Below are 18,450 nucleotides of genomic sequence, written 5' to 3' on the forward strand. Positions count from 1 at the left end.
ATATTTTAATCCAAAATATTGAAAGACTTCTGACCTTCAACAAGGTTCAACAAAAAAAAAAAAAAAATGAAAGCAGGGTTTGTGGATGTGACCAAGGATGATCAGCAACTGAACTATGCAGGGAATATTCATTACCATCCCACTGAGCACAAGATACATCATCACATCAATCTGCGCATCCACATAGTTACATTGCACCACTGGATCTAAGTGCTTGTTTGCTGTTCATTAACTGTTAGGATGGGTTGGTGAAAGCCGTTGCCAGGCAACGATACAGTTATACATGGCCTAAAACAAAAAGGTAAAAGCAGCAAAGAGCAGCTAAAAGCATCTGAGCCGGGTGATGATATTCTTACAGGAAACATTCACATTCACTGAATCAGTTTTCACTGTTAATAACATCAAAAATAGTGTGTCTGCAGAGGCAGCATTGGCCCATATTTCACCCCAAAGGTCCTTATGTAATCTGTGACGTATGGAGCGCTGAATTCATCATCGTCTGTGTCATAATATTCTCTGATAAGGCAACAACAAGTAGGCATAATGCCTTGAGGTAAAGGGAGATCTCCTGGGCTCTTCCAATGGCTATATTAACCTTCTAGTGGACTAAAGGACCAGTGCTCTTGAGCTGAAATAATTATTTGATTAATCAATTAGTCAGCTGACAGAAAATGGATTGGCAGTTTTAATTAATTAATTAATTAGATAAAGTCATTTATTTAAATATAGTGAATTTTCTTTGTTTTTTTTCACAATCTTTATAGTTTAGTCCTACCCATGTCTCTAAGCGGTGTGTTATGATCGACAGTATCATGGAATTATAGGGAGATTTCTATTAATTATAATACGCCAAAAAATGTATTTTTTTATTTATGTATGTTTATTTTATTTGTTTGTTTGTTTGTTTGTTTGAAAGTGTGTTAAAAGTTTTATTGTGAAAATTGGTAAAATGCTATACTTTTATGTATATACAGATGTTACAATTCTTTGTTAGTATATTTGCAATGTCGGTAACGGTATAAAATGTCAATATATTTGAGATACAATAACTTATATTTTTTCCACCAGGGGAGTCGTGGGGGCCACTGGGCAGTTACCCGCTTTGCCCGGTTGGTATGACCCCGTCTTTGCTGTGTGGGATGGACCTAAAGTTTGCTGTTCCGAGTCCGAGGTCTGTGTGACTCCATTACCGTGTTTTGTGATCAGCCACTGTCCGCTCGTGTTTGATCCATTCCGGTGATTTCTTCCCGCTCAAAGCCAATCTTGCTGCAGGGAGGAGCGACCGGAGTGCAGCTGAGCTGAGCCGAGCATCACAGCCCGCATTCAAGGAAACAGGCAAACACAGCACTTTTTCGACTTTCCACAATGTTCTAGCCTCCGTACAGCAAACGTCTGTGATAAGAAGAAATAGATATATTGGATGTGGACCCCTATGGAAGCCGCTTGTCTCTGAGAAGCTGGGAATCTCTGCCCAGTCAAGGGAGACCCCCTCAATTGTTTCCTGCGCCAAGAACTGTAAAGACATGGTCATCACTCCGCAGCTGTGGTAAGGCAATGAGCTCTCCTCTCTCTCTTTAAAGACAACCACAGCGCCAGTTTTGCTTATACAGAGGCAACTACTGTGTCATAACACTGCTACGTTAAACGAACGCGCAGAGCCGCTGCTTTGGTGCTTTAATCAGCCGCTCAGACTGAGACCCCAGCATCTCATCTTTTGTATTTGCATCCTGAGTGAATCACCGAGGACCAGTCAGACATGAGCACATAGCCACCGCTGACTTAGCTAGCTGCTGCTAGGCTGACACAGGGATACATGCATCCAAACATTGCGTGTCCCAACATCACGGGGACATCATCCTGATCTAGGACCCCCCTCCTAAAAAAAACAAAAAAAACATGGATGCTGTAGTGGGGGTATTGAAACAGCCAGGCAGCCAACTCTGTACCTGACTTTGAAGATGGAGACGTAATGCGTCACTGACATTTTCACCTTTTAACTGAGCTTCATGGCTTCTCCCACCGTCCCAATAGATAGCTGTCACCATATATTAGAGGTATATTGATTGACGTGACCTCCACTCATAATCTTCTTTATATCTCACCCATTATGATGACAATGTTGACATACCAACTAATTGAAAGTTAGCCAACTTCTGTCACTTAAAAGATTGCTCCACAATATCACTCTGCCTGGTTTCCAAACTGAAGGTCAGCCAGTGACTTTGCAGTTGTTTAAAATAGCACCGATTCACATAAATTAAAGAGCAGCAGAGGGGACTGGAAAGCTGAATGCATTTGTGGTTTATCACTGGCAATGCTCTCTTGAATGGATATTGCTTTGATCAGCAGTGATGATTGATTTTCTGATATATTTCTTGGCCCGGCCTGAAGAAACCTCCTCCTGAAGGTGTCCCCGTCCCATTTAGACGAAATCTTTGCAGAGCTTCTTTCATAAAGGGAGAGGGGATAAAGCAGAGGCCAGCCTCACTTTGATTCTCAAAATACTGGATTCAGATTGTCTTTTTTTCATCATGTCATGTCATGTCATTCATGTTTCCAGTAAGGAGGAAAGCACATAGTAATAATATAATAATAATAATAATAATAATAATAATTTTTAGGCATTTAATTAGCTGATAGATTCAATAACTAATATATGGTTTTAAGGCACATGACTCATCTATAGCTGTCCCCTTCATTTGCTTAAATGATTGGTTCTCTATAATCACCAGCATGTAATTTGTTCTCTCTCTGTTATAAGTATGATTAGTTTTTGGTTCCTAAGTTTTCTGGTGGTAAAGTACTTGGTGTCATTACAACATTATACACACTAATCTATAACCTGATATCTGGTTTTGAGTTGCAATACCAAAATGATACTTAATGTTATAGCCCACTTTTATGGGCTGAATATAAACAGGCTTTCTTCAAAAATGTCTTTAACCACTTAACATAGTAAGCCAAGCATCAAAAAAAAATTTTGTGTTGTCTTGACACAAAAATAAAGTACAATAAAAAGTTAAGAAATTAGGTTTTACACCGGGCAACAATTGACTGGATCTTCAGCGCCAACTTTCAGGTCCTGACAGTTTCCAATATGGGCACAGGTCAAGCAGTACTTCAAAAGTATTGCAGTGTGATACCCACCTCTACCTAGATGATGTAATGTGTGCAGCGCAGGATAAACTGGCTCTGTCCAGTTGGTGTTGTTGTTTTTTTGTTTTTTTTAAAGAAGAAAAAAGACAGGTCTATTTTAAAGATGCTCGCTGCTTCAAGATGTCGTCCATTTAGCCTGCTATTGTATACCCAGGTAAATGGTAAAAACACTGCTGTGCTGATCGATATGCATTATGAGCCAGTTGTAAATTCAGACAATGGCTGTCCTCAAAGACCCTGTAATATAATCTTGGGACATGAGTCTGCTTTTGTTGGCCCACTTTAATTATGCAACAGAGCGGGGAGATCACATCAGCAAACTTGGTTGGAGTGCTGGTCGATAATGCGATATTGTGGGTGGTTTGGATGTGGTGACAACACAAACGTAAATGTCTTTCCTCTCCTATCAAGAAACAGCTACCATCATTCTTCATCATATTACATGTTTTGTGAGGAGTGATGACATTAACGTTTGTGTGGTATAATGTGCACAAGCAGCAGCAAAGTGATCACTGATTCACCTTCTCTCCTTCTTATTTTTCATCGGTTTGTTTGGCTTGGGGTCCTGCGGTGCTGCTCGACATACTGGGTGTCTAAATCTTAAGTTTATTTTCCTCACCCCTCTCAGATCTCACAGAGCAGGGCACACAGATCGAGGGATTACTTGGGTCCTCTATACCTCTCTCTAGACAGCTCTGCTTCGCTCTTCTTGGCTTGACCCACATCAGGAAAGATGATAGTCACTGCTTTATTTGTGATACTTTATTGATCCCTGAGGGAAAAATTTGACTTTTCACTCACCACCCCCCACCAAAGTCACAGCACATATTCAGCTACAAAAAGCCCCGGAGCCTGTGGGAATTTAGCATCTCGTTCAAAGACATTTCAGTAGAGCAGACTGTCATTATTGCAGGTGAATGAACCTTCATAAAGGTCATCACAAAGTAGGCTAATTCACCTAAATAATTCACATGATCACAGGCACTGTAACTGTATCTGTGATCATATTTCTTGGGCCATGAAATGTACTCACCAATCCTAAATTAAAAGAACTACATATCCCAAAAATTGACCTCAACATCCAGTGTTTTTTGTGTTCAATCGACACAAATATAATGAACTACTAAACCTCAAACACCTAACCAACTCTTTATTACAATACAATACAACCAGTGAAATTTAATCTAAAATACCAGATTACAGTATAATGCCATTAATCTTTTAATTTGCTCAGTTGCTGCTGTGAAACAGAAGGAGATTTGGACACTTTATAATTATTTATTCTACTGTGGAATCAGCCAACAAAAGGAGCAAAGACTAAATAAATGGGTGTCAGTGGATCTACTCCATCAGGTCTCAATGACTACAAACACACACTTTTCAGCGATAAGAACAAACAACAAAAACCCTTTATTTTTCCTTCACAAGACAATAAAAAATATCCTTAATGATGTAATAATAATGACCAATCTGTAAATTGGCTTTATGTCGCAAATATGCTGCTAATATAGACAATAGAAGAGTCACAAATGAAGACCTCATCTCTTGTTAATGCCCAATCATTAGAGCTGTTTACTCAGCTTGTTTTAAGAGTCTCCAGAGTCTAGTTTAATGAAGTTTGTATGAATGTGTGGCCTTGAATGTTAAATTTAACAACAACAAAAAAAAACCAAAAAACATTCCATGGTACATAATCAGATGATGGCACCAGTCAGAGGTCAAATCATTTTCTTTCCAAGACCTCTCTCTGACAGTTTTCATCATTACTTTTGATTCAGAAAACCCCTCTATATAAATCTGGTTGCTTTTCTGGAGCATGAAATTAGACAGACAGAACTTGTTTTATGTGTGTGGTTGAGCTCAGAGTGTGTTTTGGTTTGAAGGAAATGGATGGGAAAGGGAAGTGAAAGTCTTCTTTTGAACATCTAGACCTTTCATGGAAGTGATGCCACACAACTGCTAACTTTAAACTGTTAGGAGGAAATTGGGCAGAGGATCACATTTCCATAAATAATTATTTATAGTGTGTAATTCATCAGCACAAACAAAGAGGCTACATGTTGCAGAAATGCAGTTTTATAAGTATGTGTTAGTGTATGTGATAGTGTGTGTGTGTGTGTATATATATACTGTATGTGGTGTATGTGGTACATATACTGTATGTGGTACATATAAACAAGGAGGGATTTGTGAGAAAATCAGAGGGGGATATTTTTGAAACATATTTATTCATGAAAATAAATCAAAAAGTACAGTGGCCCTATACAAACTAGTCACTCTAGTTTTACAGTATCACACAAATGCTTTTGCAATACCACTCATTTGTACTTAAATACCATGCTTCGCCACACTTTCTCCGTAGCTGTTGCAACCCTAACCCAGGTTGGAACCTAAAACTAGAGCGGTGTTGACAACAATTTCCTTTTTCGTTTCTTTTTGCTGTTTATTTCCAAATTAAGATTTAACCACATTTGTATTGTGGATCAGTTGTGTCTGATGGGTAACCTAAATTTGATAGCGATAGCATGTTAAGACAGCTCAGCCTCATTGTAGCAGTGAATGTGGTGAAGTTGCTCAAGTCTGGTGGCATTTTAGTCCAACTTGAGGCATTATAAGAGTGTCGACAGAAGGCTCCTGTTCCCAGTCTGTTACATACTAGTGTCATTGTTGCTTTTCTTAACTGAAGGCTCCTCTTTGTCCTGTAGTATATGCAGCCACAGTATATCTGAACCGCAGACTTTCAGAAAATGTGCACGTGCATCTCTACATAATATTGGAATATTCTGTTTGATTTGTACAACTAAAATCATTTGAAATATCATCATTGAGGGGAACCACTGTGTAATATATGTGTCATATTGGATATCATGTTTTGAATAATCTGTTCTCTGGATTGGAGCTTGAGGGCTCACATCTCCAGTAGCAGCAGACAAAACAAATTAATAATACTACATTTGTAGAAAAAAAGAGTTACACATCCTATCCAGTAATGTCGAACATTTTTAATTTTTTACAGTACATTTCATCTAACAAGTGTGTGATCCTGAAATCAGCCCATTGTAACGGGGTGGAATCAGACCTTGCTGGACTGACACTGTATGTTTTATTTACACCAAAACACACACATACTCATTTAAAAACCACAATTTTGTAAAGACAGCATAGTGTTTGGTTTCACATGGTCTCGGGGTCTTGGCCAGGTCTTCACAAAGTGTTGTTGTAGCTTCCTCATAGCAGTGCATGCCTTGTTCTCCTGCTTAGAGGACCATAATCATGGTGACTGGATTTAGAAGATTAAGCTCATGGCTAATCAAGTCCTGGGCGGACGTTCCCCAACATGGTGACTGGCTTCATATGGAGCGGCACTGCTGTCTGCCTGAGCAGGAGTCAAACCGACAGCTCTATGTGGCTCTGTCAAATTTTAAGAAACTGGCACTTTCATCCGCTTGTCAACTGAAAGACATTTCGAACTGTTGGTTTACACTACAAAACCTCTGTGTTGCTCACAGCAGTTACTATCTACATGAAGACTTATGGGCTTAGAATAATTGTCCTGTTTAGTCAGATAGGGAAATTGTTTTGATTCAGTTTTAATGTGTGCACAATGAAGAGAAAAAGTAATAATTTTTAATAGTCATAGTTACAAGTTTTCACTTCACTCTTGCTTACAGGAGCTTTATATCATCTGTTTTGGTATCATTCTGTCATTTTCATGTGCTGATTTTTGGCTCTTTATGTCTTTAATGTACAGTGAACATCAACTATACCCTCTACATGCAGAGACTTACTGTGTGTTAAAATAGTCTAGTTTACACTGAAGGTACTCCCCACTTCTGCTTCCTTATTAGGTCAAGGAGAGTGGATCTATTAAATAGGCTAAGAGGCATACACTATCTGAATGGACTTAGCACCTTGTCTTACAGTAGCTTAGATCCTAGTTGGCTTAAGACAGGGCAGGGATGATGACGTTGTCAAAGGATCTGAATTATAGATGATAGTGTGTGTGAGTATACTGCACCATTGCACATGAGAGTGCATACTGCTGAAGTGTGCAGAGCTCCCCCGTGGACTCAGGGAGTTTCCCAGACACATGGGAGAGCCTAACAGACACATCCTGTAGCTAAAACCACAGGGGGCTCTGAAGTTGTATACAATAGCCACAAACAAAAACAGTCTGAGATGTTGAAATCCTGCACCGCTTAACAGTGTTCTGTGTTTCATCTAGTTCCATATTAATAATAAAAATGATAATAAGAACAAATAATAATGACAGTAATGATAAAATGTCAAAACAGCATTTAGAACTTACAATACATGCAATATAATATTGTGACCTGATATGAGACTTGATGTTGTTAGTGAATTTGGTTACCATAAGTAGGGTTACAACTAATGATGATATTATATTTTCACCCATGTCTGTTTATTTCTCAGCAGGATTACTCAAAAATTACTGAACCAATTTGCGCTGAACTATGCAGAGGGATGGGGCATGGGAGAAACCCATTAAATTTTGGGGCACATGAAGATTATTTACTATGAATTTGAATGTTGAAATTAGAATTTTTTTTGACTGAAGTCTGGTGTTTGACACTGGCCTTGCACTCTGAGTGCCCTTCTAGTTTTCTTTTATTTATTTATCGGGTGATTTATTAATATAAATCCTCAGAAAATGTCAAAATGGGCATCAAAACTTCCTAAAGCCCAAGGTAGTGTTATCACACTGCATTTTTTCTGACAAAGTCCAAATTTCAAAGATATTTGGTTTAGTATCCCAAGAGACAAAAAAAATGAGAAGCTGTAAGGGTATGTTTAGAATTTCGTTAAAATATGACTTAAAACAATCAATCGTGGAGTCGATTGATTCATTTTATGTTAATCAACTAACAGATTAATCAATACATTGTTTCAGATTTAACCATATTTTTACATAGTAACCACACAAAGGCTGAAAATACTGCTTTTCCTGCCAGCACTTTACTATTTTGTGATCAAGGTTAATAGACCACATCAGTGCAACAATGCTTTTCCTCATACATGATTTATTGTTGATGAGCTCTATAAACCAGATATTTCACATTATGTGATACAGTTTTCTGTGTTTATCAGACTGTTCTAGCCGAGGGAAATGACCCTCGAACGTCTCTTACTATGTGTTCATTATATCCACTTCCACTTTACTAATTTCTGCCTCTCAACATGTGTTTAAATACTGCATCCTCGGAATCTTATCCCCAAAATATACATGATCAATATTGAGATATTTGATCAGAAATGTTGTTATTTGTCCAGGTGTAAAGGTGCAATAACATTCTCAGTATCTCACCAAGTGTCTCAGTTTCTAAATTGAGCAGGGTTTGTTTTCTACAATCTTGCAATCGATGTATGTTTTATCAGTGGTGAGACCTCCTGAGAGCTCAGACAATTACACAGCGCCACGGCAGGCAGTGTTATAGGTGTCGGCATGGAGCAACACAGTGCCATGACTAATGATGAAAACGAGCACTCCCCGTCGCTATGTGAACGTAAGGTTAACCAGACATTTTAAATCAAGTATTTAATCAAATCGTGGCCCTGCAAGTACAGACTGAATTTTCATATTTAAACCAGAGGATGTTCTTCTTTACTCGTGTTTTAGCTGGTATAAGTTAGTTTTAACTGGTTTGTGACCCAACAAGTAGAGCTGTTGATTCTTTCTAGTATCGATTTGGTATCCTCGCTAATTACCATCATTATCACAGTGGTAAGTGGATGTTTAAGGATTTATGCAGTCCTGTGGGATGATATCAATCTTCTGCAGTGCAGGCAGTGACTACAGTCATAAATTGACATTGTGATCCGCCACATTTCCTAATTGAAAACACAGTTCAATGCCTTGATGTACAAAGATGTACTGTTTTTCCGTTGAACTGCAGTAAGTGGATGGATACGGTTAGAGGCTCAAGGTTAGAGCTGATGCGATTAGTTCATTGATTTTTTGATCAACAGAAAAATAATCCACAACCGTTTTGATTATCATTTAACCATTTCAGTAATCAAGCAAAAATATTGAAAAAATGCCACAATTTCTCGGGTTTCAGCTTCTCAAACGGGAGGATTTCCTGCTTTTCTTTGATGTGGATGAGAGTAAACTGAATATCTCTGGGTTTTGAACCGTTGGTCAGAAGAAAACAACATTTGACGATGTCACCTTGGGCTGTCAAAAAGTAACCAGCAGATTAATCGATAATCAAAATAATTGTTAGTTGCGGCCCTAAAATAGATTCCGTTTGGGTTGGAGATCATTTGGTGCATACCTCTGCTAAATGCAGTGTGTTGAGTAATCCTGAGTGGCACCAGTCTCATAGCAAACATAATGAAAGGTTTATCCGGTAATGCACATGTAATGAAAGAATCTTAAAGACCCCATGCTTCAAAGAACAGCTCAGGGTGTCTCTACTGAGCATCTGTGAGTTAGATGAACATACTGAAATTGATGGAGGACAGTTCTTAAAGCCTGGGAAAAGGCCCAGGCACTCATTTCTAACAGGAATAAACAGGCTAAGTGGTGTTTGATCGGTTGTAGTGTGGCTCAGTGTTTGGTATAAACAACAACAGTATTGCGACGATAAAATTCCTGACTTTTGTTTTTCAGATGAACAGCAAGCAGTGAGCGTGAGGACGTGTCAGAGGATGCTCCTGATCTGCGTGATCCAGTGCTGAGGGAGGTCCACAGAGCCGACTGGTCGGTCCCCACCATGTCTTACCACCAACATTACCAGCGAGGCCCTCACGGCCGCACCATGAGCTCTGAAGACAGGAGCGCCACGCCAATCAACAAGACCTCCACACCGGTCCACAAGAGCGCCTCCTCCTCTTCTTCTTCCCAGCGCGACAGCCGGCAGGTAATTTTCAGGCCACAGGAGGAAAAAATCCATCTTGAGATAGTTTCTAGGGATGGCAGCACTTTGAGTGAAGGTAACTTGAGCAGAGGTAATAAGAGGAGAAGTGAACATTATTTCCAGTTGCTGCAGTCCTCTGTCAGTAGGACAGTTTATACATAAAAAAAGGCAGATTGAAAAATAGTCAAACTATAATTAGGATTTTTGTAAAATCAGCTTCTTTGTTGACTAATGCTCTGGAGAATGCTCTAATCTTGCATGTTTTGTTAACTCACAAAACACATTTTAAATTGGCGTTTCTGCATGGTCACAACATATGGCCACTGGTGAAAGTAGTACTCAAAAGCTTTTCTAAGTAAAAGTACCAATATAGCAATGTAAAAATAAACCAAGTCCTGGAAGTAAAGTAAAAGTATTATCAACAAAAAGGCGATTAAAAGCATTAAAAGTAAAAGTACTTGGCTCCTGTGACTGTTGTCATATATTACATTATTGGATTGCTAACACTGATCCATCAATTCAAGCTGCAATTTAGTGTTATGCCTGGTACAGGTGCAATTTCGTTTTAACAACTTTATATACTGTTTGGTGGTTTAGTCCAGTCTCAGTCAACTATTTAAATCAAACTATCTGGGAAATTTAGATGGGAAATCTTTTGTGGAACCGTTAACCGTCTCAGAGACGTCCGAAACCTGCGGCCTGAGTCCCCAACTAAACGCTGCTTTTTTAAAAAGAGTTTCGTATTATTGTATTGTAAGAAGAAAGAAGGCAAATATTGATATTAATATTTCTAAGCCTACAGCAGCCACACCATGTAGGCAGTTAATCAGGCGTCATGAACCCCCTCAAACCGTGCGTCAAACAACGTCGACAACCACTCTGGCAGAATGCAATGCGAAAATTAGCCGGAAGCAACCAATTCATGGTTATAATTAGACTTAATCACTGAAGTGTCTTCCCATCTTTATATGCGTAGGATTATTTTGACTAAGTGGTTAGTTAAATCTGTCGAATTGTTTCTCTATTTCTGCTTTGCAGATGAATTTAGGCAGACAGAACAATCTCCACTGCTAATGACTAATGATTAATAGTTGATTCCCGGGAAAAGTCCTGGAACAAAAAAAAAAACTAATTGAGTCTAAACCCTAAAAGACCTTATTGACTGATGAGCTGACTAATCAGGTAAAAGAGAGCAGCCCTAATTGCCTGGTTAGTAAATAAAAACCTTGCAGAGACATGGTAAACAATGATATATAATCGTATTTCACAGTTCACAGGACAAGTCTTTAAGTCTAACCTCTGCAGTAAGCCATCTGAAGCCCCGGCCCTCATTACCTCACTGAGCTGCTGTGTCACTGTGGCCACGCAGAAACAGGACACCGAAACTGGAATCTCTGACATCACAGCTTTTCCGTCGGCACTGGTTCATGAATGTTTCATGAGGGACAGGCGGAGGCTTGGTGCTCCACTGAACATGTGGCACGCTCTGGTATGCTGTGTCGGAGCCCAGCTTGTGTCCGCGGGAGATGGCTCTCAGAGGAGAAAAAGGGAACTGGTTTGAGACGGGGCCTGTTTGAAAAGCACAGTGGAAGGGCCACTGCTCGATGAGGCAGACAGTTAACCCCTCCAACCCTTCTGTTCATTGTTCCATTCTTTAATGTCGCCCGCTTGCTTTTGCTAACAAAGCCTTCACGGGTGGAGGGGTTCAGCATTTCATTTCCCTGACGCTTCATAATCTTAAAGCCAAGTTCATCTCAAAGAGAGGTTATCTATGAGCACTTCTTTTCTTATTCATCTCTTTTAATGTGTTTAATGTGTTTTGCCAAAAAGGGTAACTGTAAAGATAGCAACAAATTAAGTCTTTGTCCTGTAGATCCCCTTAATTCTTTACACCTGCCTGATCAAGACCTCAAGATAGTCAGCGGTGTATAGAGGGAATCAGCAGCACGACAAGAATTTAATTGGGAATTAGCTCTTGATCGTTGCAGCTGTTTTGTTTCATGATTTAACAGTGTTCACTAAATGATGCAGTGATGTGCCCGTCTGTGGGTGATCCAGGCTGATGTAACGATCACAGAGGCAGGTGTATCACTCAAAACCACATATAGTCTTACAAATCATCTTCTATTCTCTTGAGCTGTCTCAGGGGTTTAGCTCACAAGCATGATAAAAAATGCACAAGGAAAGGGCTTATGCTACCTGCATATTTCTAAGCTCATTTGAAGAGATGCCGACTTTAAAGTCACGGTGCAACGTAAGTAAAAGTATCCTTAGCTACCATAATGTGACATATTTCTGAGTGAAACTGACTGTGGTGGGGAGTAGTTGCGATTCCTCAGATTTCAGTGGATCGCTCAAAAGTGGATTTTATTTTGGTTGACAAAACAATCTCACTGCAAGGTCCTTTTAGTAGCTGTTCTGGAGCTTTTGATTGCCTGACACCATCTTCCTCATCAGGTGTAGTTTCACCATTTGTCATGAAAAATTTGCAGTTTGAATTTCCATTTTACTTTAGCATTTTAGGGTCCTTTCACACATTTTGTCATAAAAGTTGATATTTTTGACCTTGGAGACAGCAGTTGAAAAAACAGTCTTACTACAAGGTCCATTTAGTAGGTGTTCTAGAGCTTTCAGTTGTATCACAATCTTCCTGATGACTCCATCTGTTGATGAAGATCATGTGATGAGCCTGTGGCTGTTTTTTCAACTGTTGTTTCCAAGGTCAAGAATGAACTTTAATTAAATTATTATTATAGAGGTGATTTTATAAACATGGCTGATGAGTGAGGTCTGCAGCAGAGAGCGTCTCTGGACTTTATTGACATTGTGCAAAGTTATGCATAAACCTTAGTTGTGGACCCTCATGACAGCATTATGCCACATCACTATCTGCTTGGGGTATTTTGTGGAGGGAGTTTTCAGTGATACTATGTAGAGAATACAGTGTAGAGTGCGTCATCTCGAGGGACTTCCTGAGGAAGCACAGCAGACACTGAGAAAAGACCTTAGCTAGCTTGGCTGGGCCTCAGTTTTTGAGGAAAAATGAGAGCGTGGCATTTTGTTTGGGGGGGAAAGGCCTTAATGAGATCCAGCCCCCATTTTCAAATCAATATGTGTCACTTTCTCCTCTGCTGACAACTACTGTTCAGTCTGGAGACCCTCATGAGAGCAATTAGAGGCTTCACCTGCAGTAAGCACAGACACTCACACACTAACCCACACACACACTTAAAGTTTGTGCATTAAGACGTTACACAATGAGTCAAGATGTCGCCACAAATATCCACTTTTCTGTCTTGCTGCTTGTCATTTCCTGGTTAGATAAAAGACATTTTCGGTTTAGAGATAGTAGGAGGGACAGATGGAATCAGATGCAGTGTTTGTGTTAAATATTTAAGAAAGATCCCTTTGATATATGAGAGCGTGGAAGTCAATGATGTGATTATCAGTTGCTATTAGATCAGATAGTGGCTGTTCTCATGGTAATGACCAGAATATACTGATGTTACTGCAGATGAAAAAGGACTCCGTATCTTCTCTCTCCTGTATAGATGTCTTTCTAAGAAAATGTAAATAAGAAAATGTAATTTATTGATTCCGTGACCAGGTTATCATAGTGTATGTATCTGATGTGCTGGTTTGACATATCTGTTAATATAATTTTCTTCAGCACACAGCAGACCAACTCAGAAGCAGAGGAGATGATCTTGACAGAGAACAGAGTGATTTTTATAAGATCATAGACACGTTTGGCACAGTCTCTGCAAGTGGTGCCAACCCTGCCATGAATATTTCTGGTTTCAACTGAAGTTTTGCCATGATCTTCCCCATGACATAAACCAGCTTAACGCCTTTGGGAGAAAGCATGGATAGAACGTGCTGGAGTCAGAGTCAGAATGAGACCCAAGTTATTTTCTATAGGGATTTATTATTGATCCAAAATCTAGATGGGAAAAACACACCCATGAAAAAACAGGATTTGGCCGCTCTCATCACAGCATGTAAACTGTACTTTTTTATAAAGCAGTTTGAGTGTGCTACTATATATAAAAACACAGATGAATCATTTGTCGTTTGTCTTTAGATGATCTTCTCCTGCTTCTCCACTTTTTTTTTGTTGTTGTTAGGTTTGAATATGATTGTTTCCTGTGCCAAACACCTGAGCCCCAACACATCCTTTTCATTCGACAAAAAAATTTAATTCAAGGTCCAAAAGTAAGTAAGTGGACGTTGAATTAATCCTATCTCACCTACAGCACAGCAGGTCACACGTGTGGACTGCACATCTCTAACTGAATGTGTGGTGTTTACACAGTGCATTAGACTGTGCTTAGACGCAGTCTCTCAGAGTGTTAGCTTCTCATCCATGTGGCAGCCCACTCTCCTACTCTAAGCTTTAGTGCTGAGCCAGCCAGACACTGCAGTGAAATCCATCCCCAACAACAGTTCCTCTGTGGTTATTAGCTTCTGAAATATCAGTGCTCACAGGTGATTGTGAAAGAGGATGTGGGAACATGTTACAGTTTTTCTGTCAGGGACTACAGTGTCATACTCGTGCACAGTATCTTCTTGCATTGTGTAACTACAGCAGGAGATACAGCAGCATACTGTGTTCTGCATTTTTAATTATTAATAGTTCAGTGGTGTTTTTGTGGGCAACACATAGTTATGGAGTCATAAGTTTGTACTCCCACTATGTCACACACTGTTACTATTGTAGACAAAAATTTTGGTAATATCTATAATGCGTGCTCGCAGATGCTCTTTACAGAACTGTTGAAAAGGCATCGTGGGCTCTTAAAAGGTTGTAAGCTTTATGTTTGTGTCACATGAAGTTAGGAGTTTATCAATGTTGACCGATGAGTCTCATCTATGGAAGACGAATATGGCCGTAGTAGCAATCATTTTATTTTATCCCTAATCTTGAGATCACAAGTTAATTCCTATTTTAAGATAACACAGTTTCTCAAAGCTAGAGCTGCAGCTAATGATTATTGATTATTTTCTTGATTATCCAATAAATCATTTGTTCTCAAGATAATGGAATAATTAGCTCATTATCACAAATAAAACTTTAAAGTAAAGTGAAGATATTTATCCTGTAATCCCTGTTGTTTTTCTGGGACAAGATAATGAACTCCATGCTACAAGAAAATGAGTTTGTTTTCCCAAGATAACAAGATAGTCAAAATGCGATCTCAAAATTATGGGATAAAGTAAAATGATTGCAAATAGGGCTGTTCTTGGCGTCTGTAGTTGTCCTCTCTAAACTGTGACTGAATGTTGTTCAGTTGAACAATTAAATTTTCTAGCCATTATTTTATTTCATTTTTTTGTGTTTGCTGATCAGTGATTATGTAAGCCCTTTAAAATTTAAAACTCCCATGAAAATGTAAATGATTAAGTTGATTTCATTATTTTATCACTCTTTTTATTACATCATTATGTTTTGTAGGGGCCTGAATACACTAAGGAGGAAATAAACTGAAATAATTAAATTCGAATGTGGTTGGGTTGGGTAGCAGTGTAGACTGTCAGAGTCTATGGGGGAAGCAGGATGTGTAGGAGAAACTTGTCATCAGAAGTGGGCTGTTGTAGTGATATTTATAGTACTGATTTAGCCTAAGGTATCCCCTAGGAGTGTTTGTCCTTTATCCTGCTCAGGAAGACCTTAACTGTAATAGTTTGATTCATTGCAGCATCAAAAGGTCTGTTGTGCTACACTGCTGGGTGTCACTGCAGGTGATGGATCCCGGAAGACTTGGCCTATGAAAGTGACACAGTTAGACTGTAAGATTGATTTAGTTGATGATCAGATTATTCAAGTCCTTTCCCTGTTAATGTACTGGCATCTAACTAGACCTGGAAAAGAAAAGGTGAGAAAAAAAATGATCCAGGACAAAAACCTAAATCAAGTCAATTTTATCCATATCAAACAAACAGGCTCTTGGAACAAATCTTTTTAAATCTTGACACAGAAAAGCAGACGGCTCCACTCTGAGTCTGCCACAAGATCCTTCATTAAAGAGGTAAGATCACCAAGAGGGAGCTTTAAATTATTCCGCAGCGAGATCAATGAATGTGGGCAGAGTGCAGGAAATCACTTTGGTTTAATTCCGCTCTATTTTCAGGGTCAAATAACAAAAGCAAACTCTTTGGCTGTAGCAGTAATTTCCATATAAATCTCTAATTCTGTGTTGTTTACTATATGTAGAGCCAGAGGTTGTGTGGACTGTTCCTCATGGGGAATTTGTTGATTTACATTGTTGATTGGTTTGGATCTTAAAAGGATACGCAGGAAAGTGCATTGAATTGCAATATTTGCAAGCTACAAGCCATTCTTTATTTAGTGTAGTATTGATCTATCAATTTAGAGTCAGTTGAAAGTCTGTTTGTAATGCTTCAGATAACACACAGGAAGTCTTTATTGAGAGTTTCTCATGTGCTGCTGGATGCTTGTCGGAGAGGATGCCCGTCATGTGTGTGTGTGAGGCTGCTGTGTTCTAAAAGAAGAAGCTGTTGATGTTTTGATCATTTCACAGGCAACATTACAGAGTTGAGTTTTTCAGTTGATAATGAGCTAATTGCTTTGAGTCTAACGAGAGGACCGCTGCCTTTTACGATATGATTGCTTTGAACGGTGAGGCACATTTTTGCTAATGAAGTTGATCTCCTCCACTTCCCTAGTAGCACAGGGCCACTGAAAGAACGGGGCTGCCGTCGGTGGAGAAACATGACCTCATTACCGGACAGATCTGTTCGCCTGGCCATTAGATTAAACAAGCTGTTGTCTCCTTTTGTTAAATGTCCTGCAAACCAAGGTCGGGTGTCGTCACGCACACCCAAAGAGCTGTCTTGAAGATAGCAGCATCACACTGTGCGGTGAAGAGACACAGGCTATTACTTGGTTTTCCAGAGAAGCTTGTGCATGTTAAATTGTGGATTTTGCCTTAAAGGCTCTGCCTCTACTGATTCAAGTATGAAATTAAAAATTTGACCTACTTCAAGGATATTACATTTAAATGTGTTCCATTTTGTAAAAAGAAATGACTATGTCATGTTCAGGTCTTTCTACAGAGAGTAGACAATGTTTAAGGCTTTTACAACGACATTTTGCAGACTGTAAGGCAATGCAGTGAGAGGACATGCTCTATTGATGTCACGGTTGCTCTTTACAGCTACACGTTTAGCACACAGGACACGACTAAATACAACTGCAGCAGTTGTTGATAAAGGTTGCTGAATCCTGATTGGTGCACTAAGTACGTGACAAAACCTTTTTCCAGCTGAGTCCCACCCACTTCACACCAATAACAACATAGAGGCAGAAATCTCTCCTGCAAAATAACTCTCACCTTTCTAACTCTGGCAGAAAACATTGTTTATGTAGGTACCCGTCACTCATAGTAAGAAGCTGGTCAAGGACAATATGTTTTTATGGCTATTATAGGCATTCTGGGAAATGTAGAATTACTAACCGAGATACAGGCCTGTTCTTGATTTAAGAAATAACAGTAGTCAGAGGATTTTTTTAAGGTAATCCATCAAAAATCTGTGCATCTCCAGTGTTGTTGTCTGCGGATAAATACAATATTCCAATGGAAATTAATTTTTCATTAAAGATCAAGCTGTATTTGTGAATATTATTCTATCACCAGAGACTCTCATTCTTCATTCACGACTATTTAGTAATGGACCAGAATTCCAAATAAAAAGACCAAACAAAACAAAATACGGTTACCCACGAACACAAAAAAATCTTTTAGTTAACTAAGACTATACAAAACAAATCCTTTGTGAACGAATACCATTTGAAAGAAAATGCCATTACAACTCTTGACTTGATGTAAATAAGCAATATGCAAACATTTGATAGATGGTTTAAAACATGCTATAATGAAGTTGTATGCAGCTAAAAAAGTGTTGTGTTTATTAATGTACAATATTTGTCAGCGATTAGAACTTCTCCTATGAGGACATATTTTACATTGTTAAAACTGTGTTGTACTATATTATCATACATTATCTGTTTATGCACCAGCCTCCACTCATGGGTGTCCGCAGGAGGAGTTATAGTTGTTTACAAATATACAGCTAAATAGGGGAGCTTACAGTAAAGTGTAACCATGTTTGGTAAGCCAAGACCATAAAAAACACATTTATTAAAATACTAACTAATTTTTTTGTTTACCAAGACAATGAGCATGTCAGTAAAAACAATAACGAACTTGCTCACAAAAAATAACTTGCTGAACTGAAAGACAGTGAATGGATCATGTCAGGGCATCAGGAGGGTGATGATCCTTTGCTTGCATCAAAGCTGTGATCCCATGATTCCTGGTGTCACTCACACCCACCCATCGGGGCCGACGGTGTGATGCCTAACCTGTCCCTGCCTGACCCTGCTGTCCCT

At 39.1% G+C, this 18,450-nt stretch overlaps 1 protein-coding gene across 1 annotated transcript in view; it reads left to right on the top strand.

Moving 5' to 3' along the window:
- The first annotated feature begins 1,287 nt into the window (after window positions 1-1,287).
- osbpl6 (oxysterol binding protein-like 6) overlaps window positions 1,288-18,450 on the top strand; it is a 38,389-nt gene continuing 21,226 nt past the window's right edge. The window contains exons 1-3 of the mRNA XM_087171531.1: window positions 1,288-1,546; window positions 9,791-10,040; window positions 11,407-11,552. Coding sequence (XP_087027657.1) covers window positions 9,894-10,040; window positions 11,407-11,552 — 293 coding nt within the window. The 5' untranslated portion in view covers window positions 1,288-1,546; window positions 9,791-9,893. The remainder of the gene's footprint in view (window positions 1,547-9,790; window positions 10,041-11,406; window positions 11,553-18,450) is intronic.

Source organism: Seriola lalandi, unplaced genomic scaffold, assembly GCF_002814215.2.
Source record: "Seriola lalandi dorsalis isolate HSWRI2012SDOR001 ecotype SW California unplaced genomic scaffold, Sedor1 jcf7180002049685, whole genome shotgun sequence".
Classification (NCBI taxonomy): domain Eukaryota; kingdom Metazoa; phylum Chordata; class Actinopteri; order Carangiformes; family Carangidae; genus Seriola; species Seriola lalandi.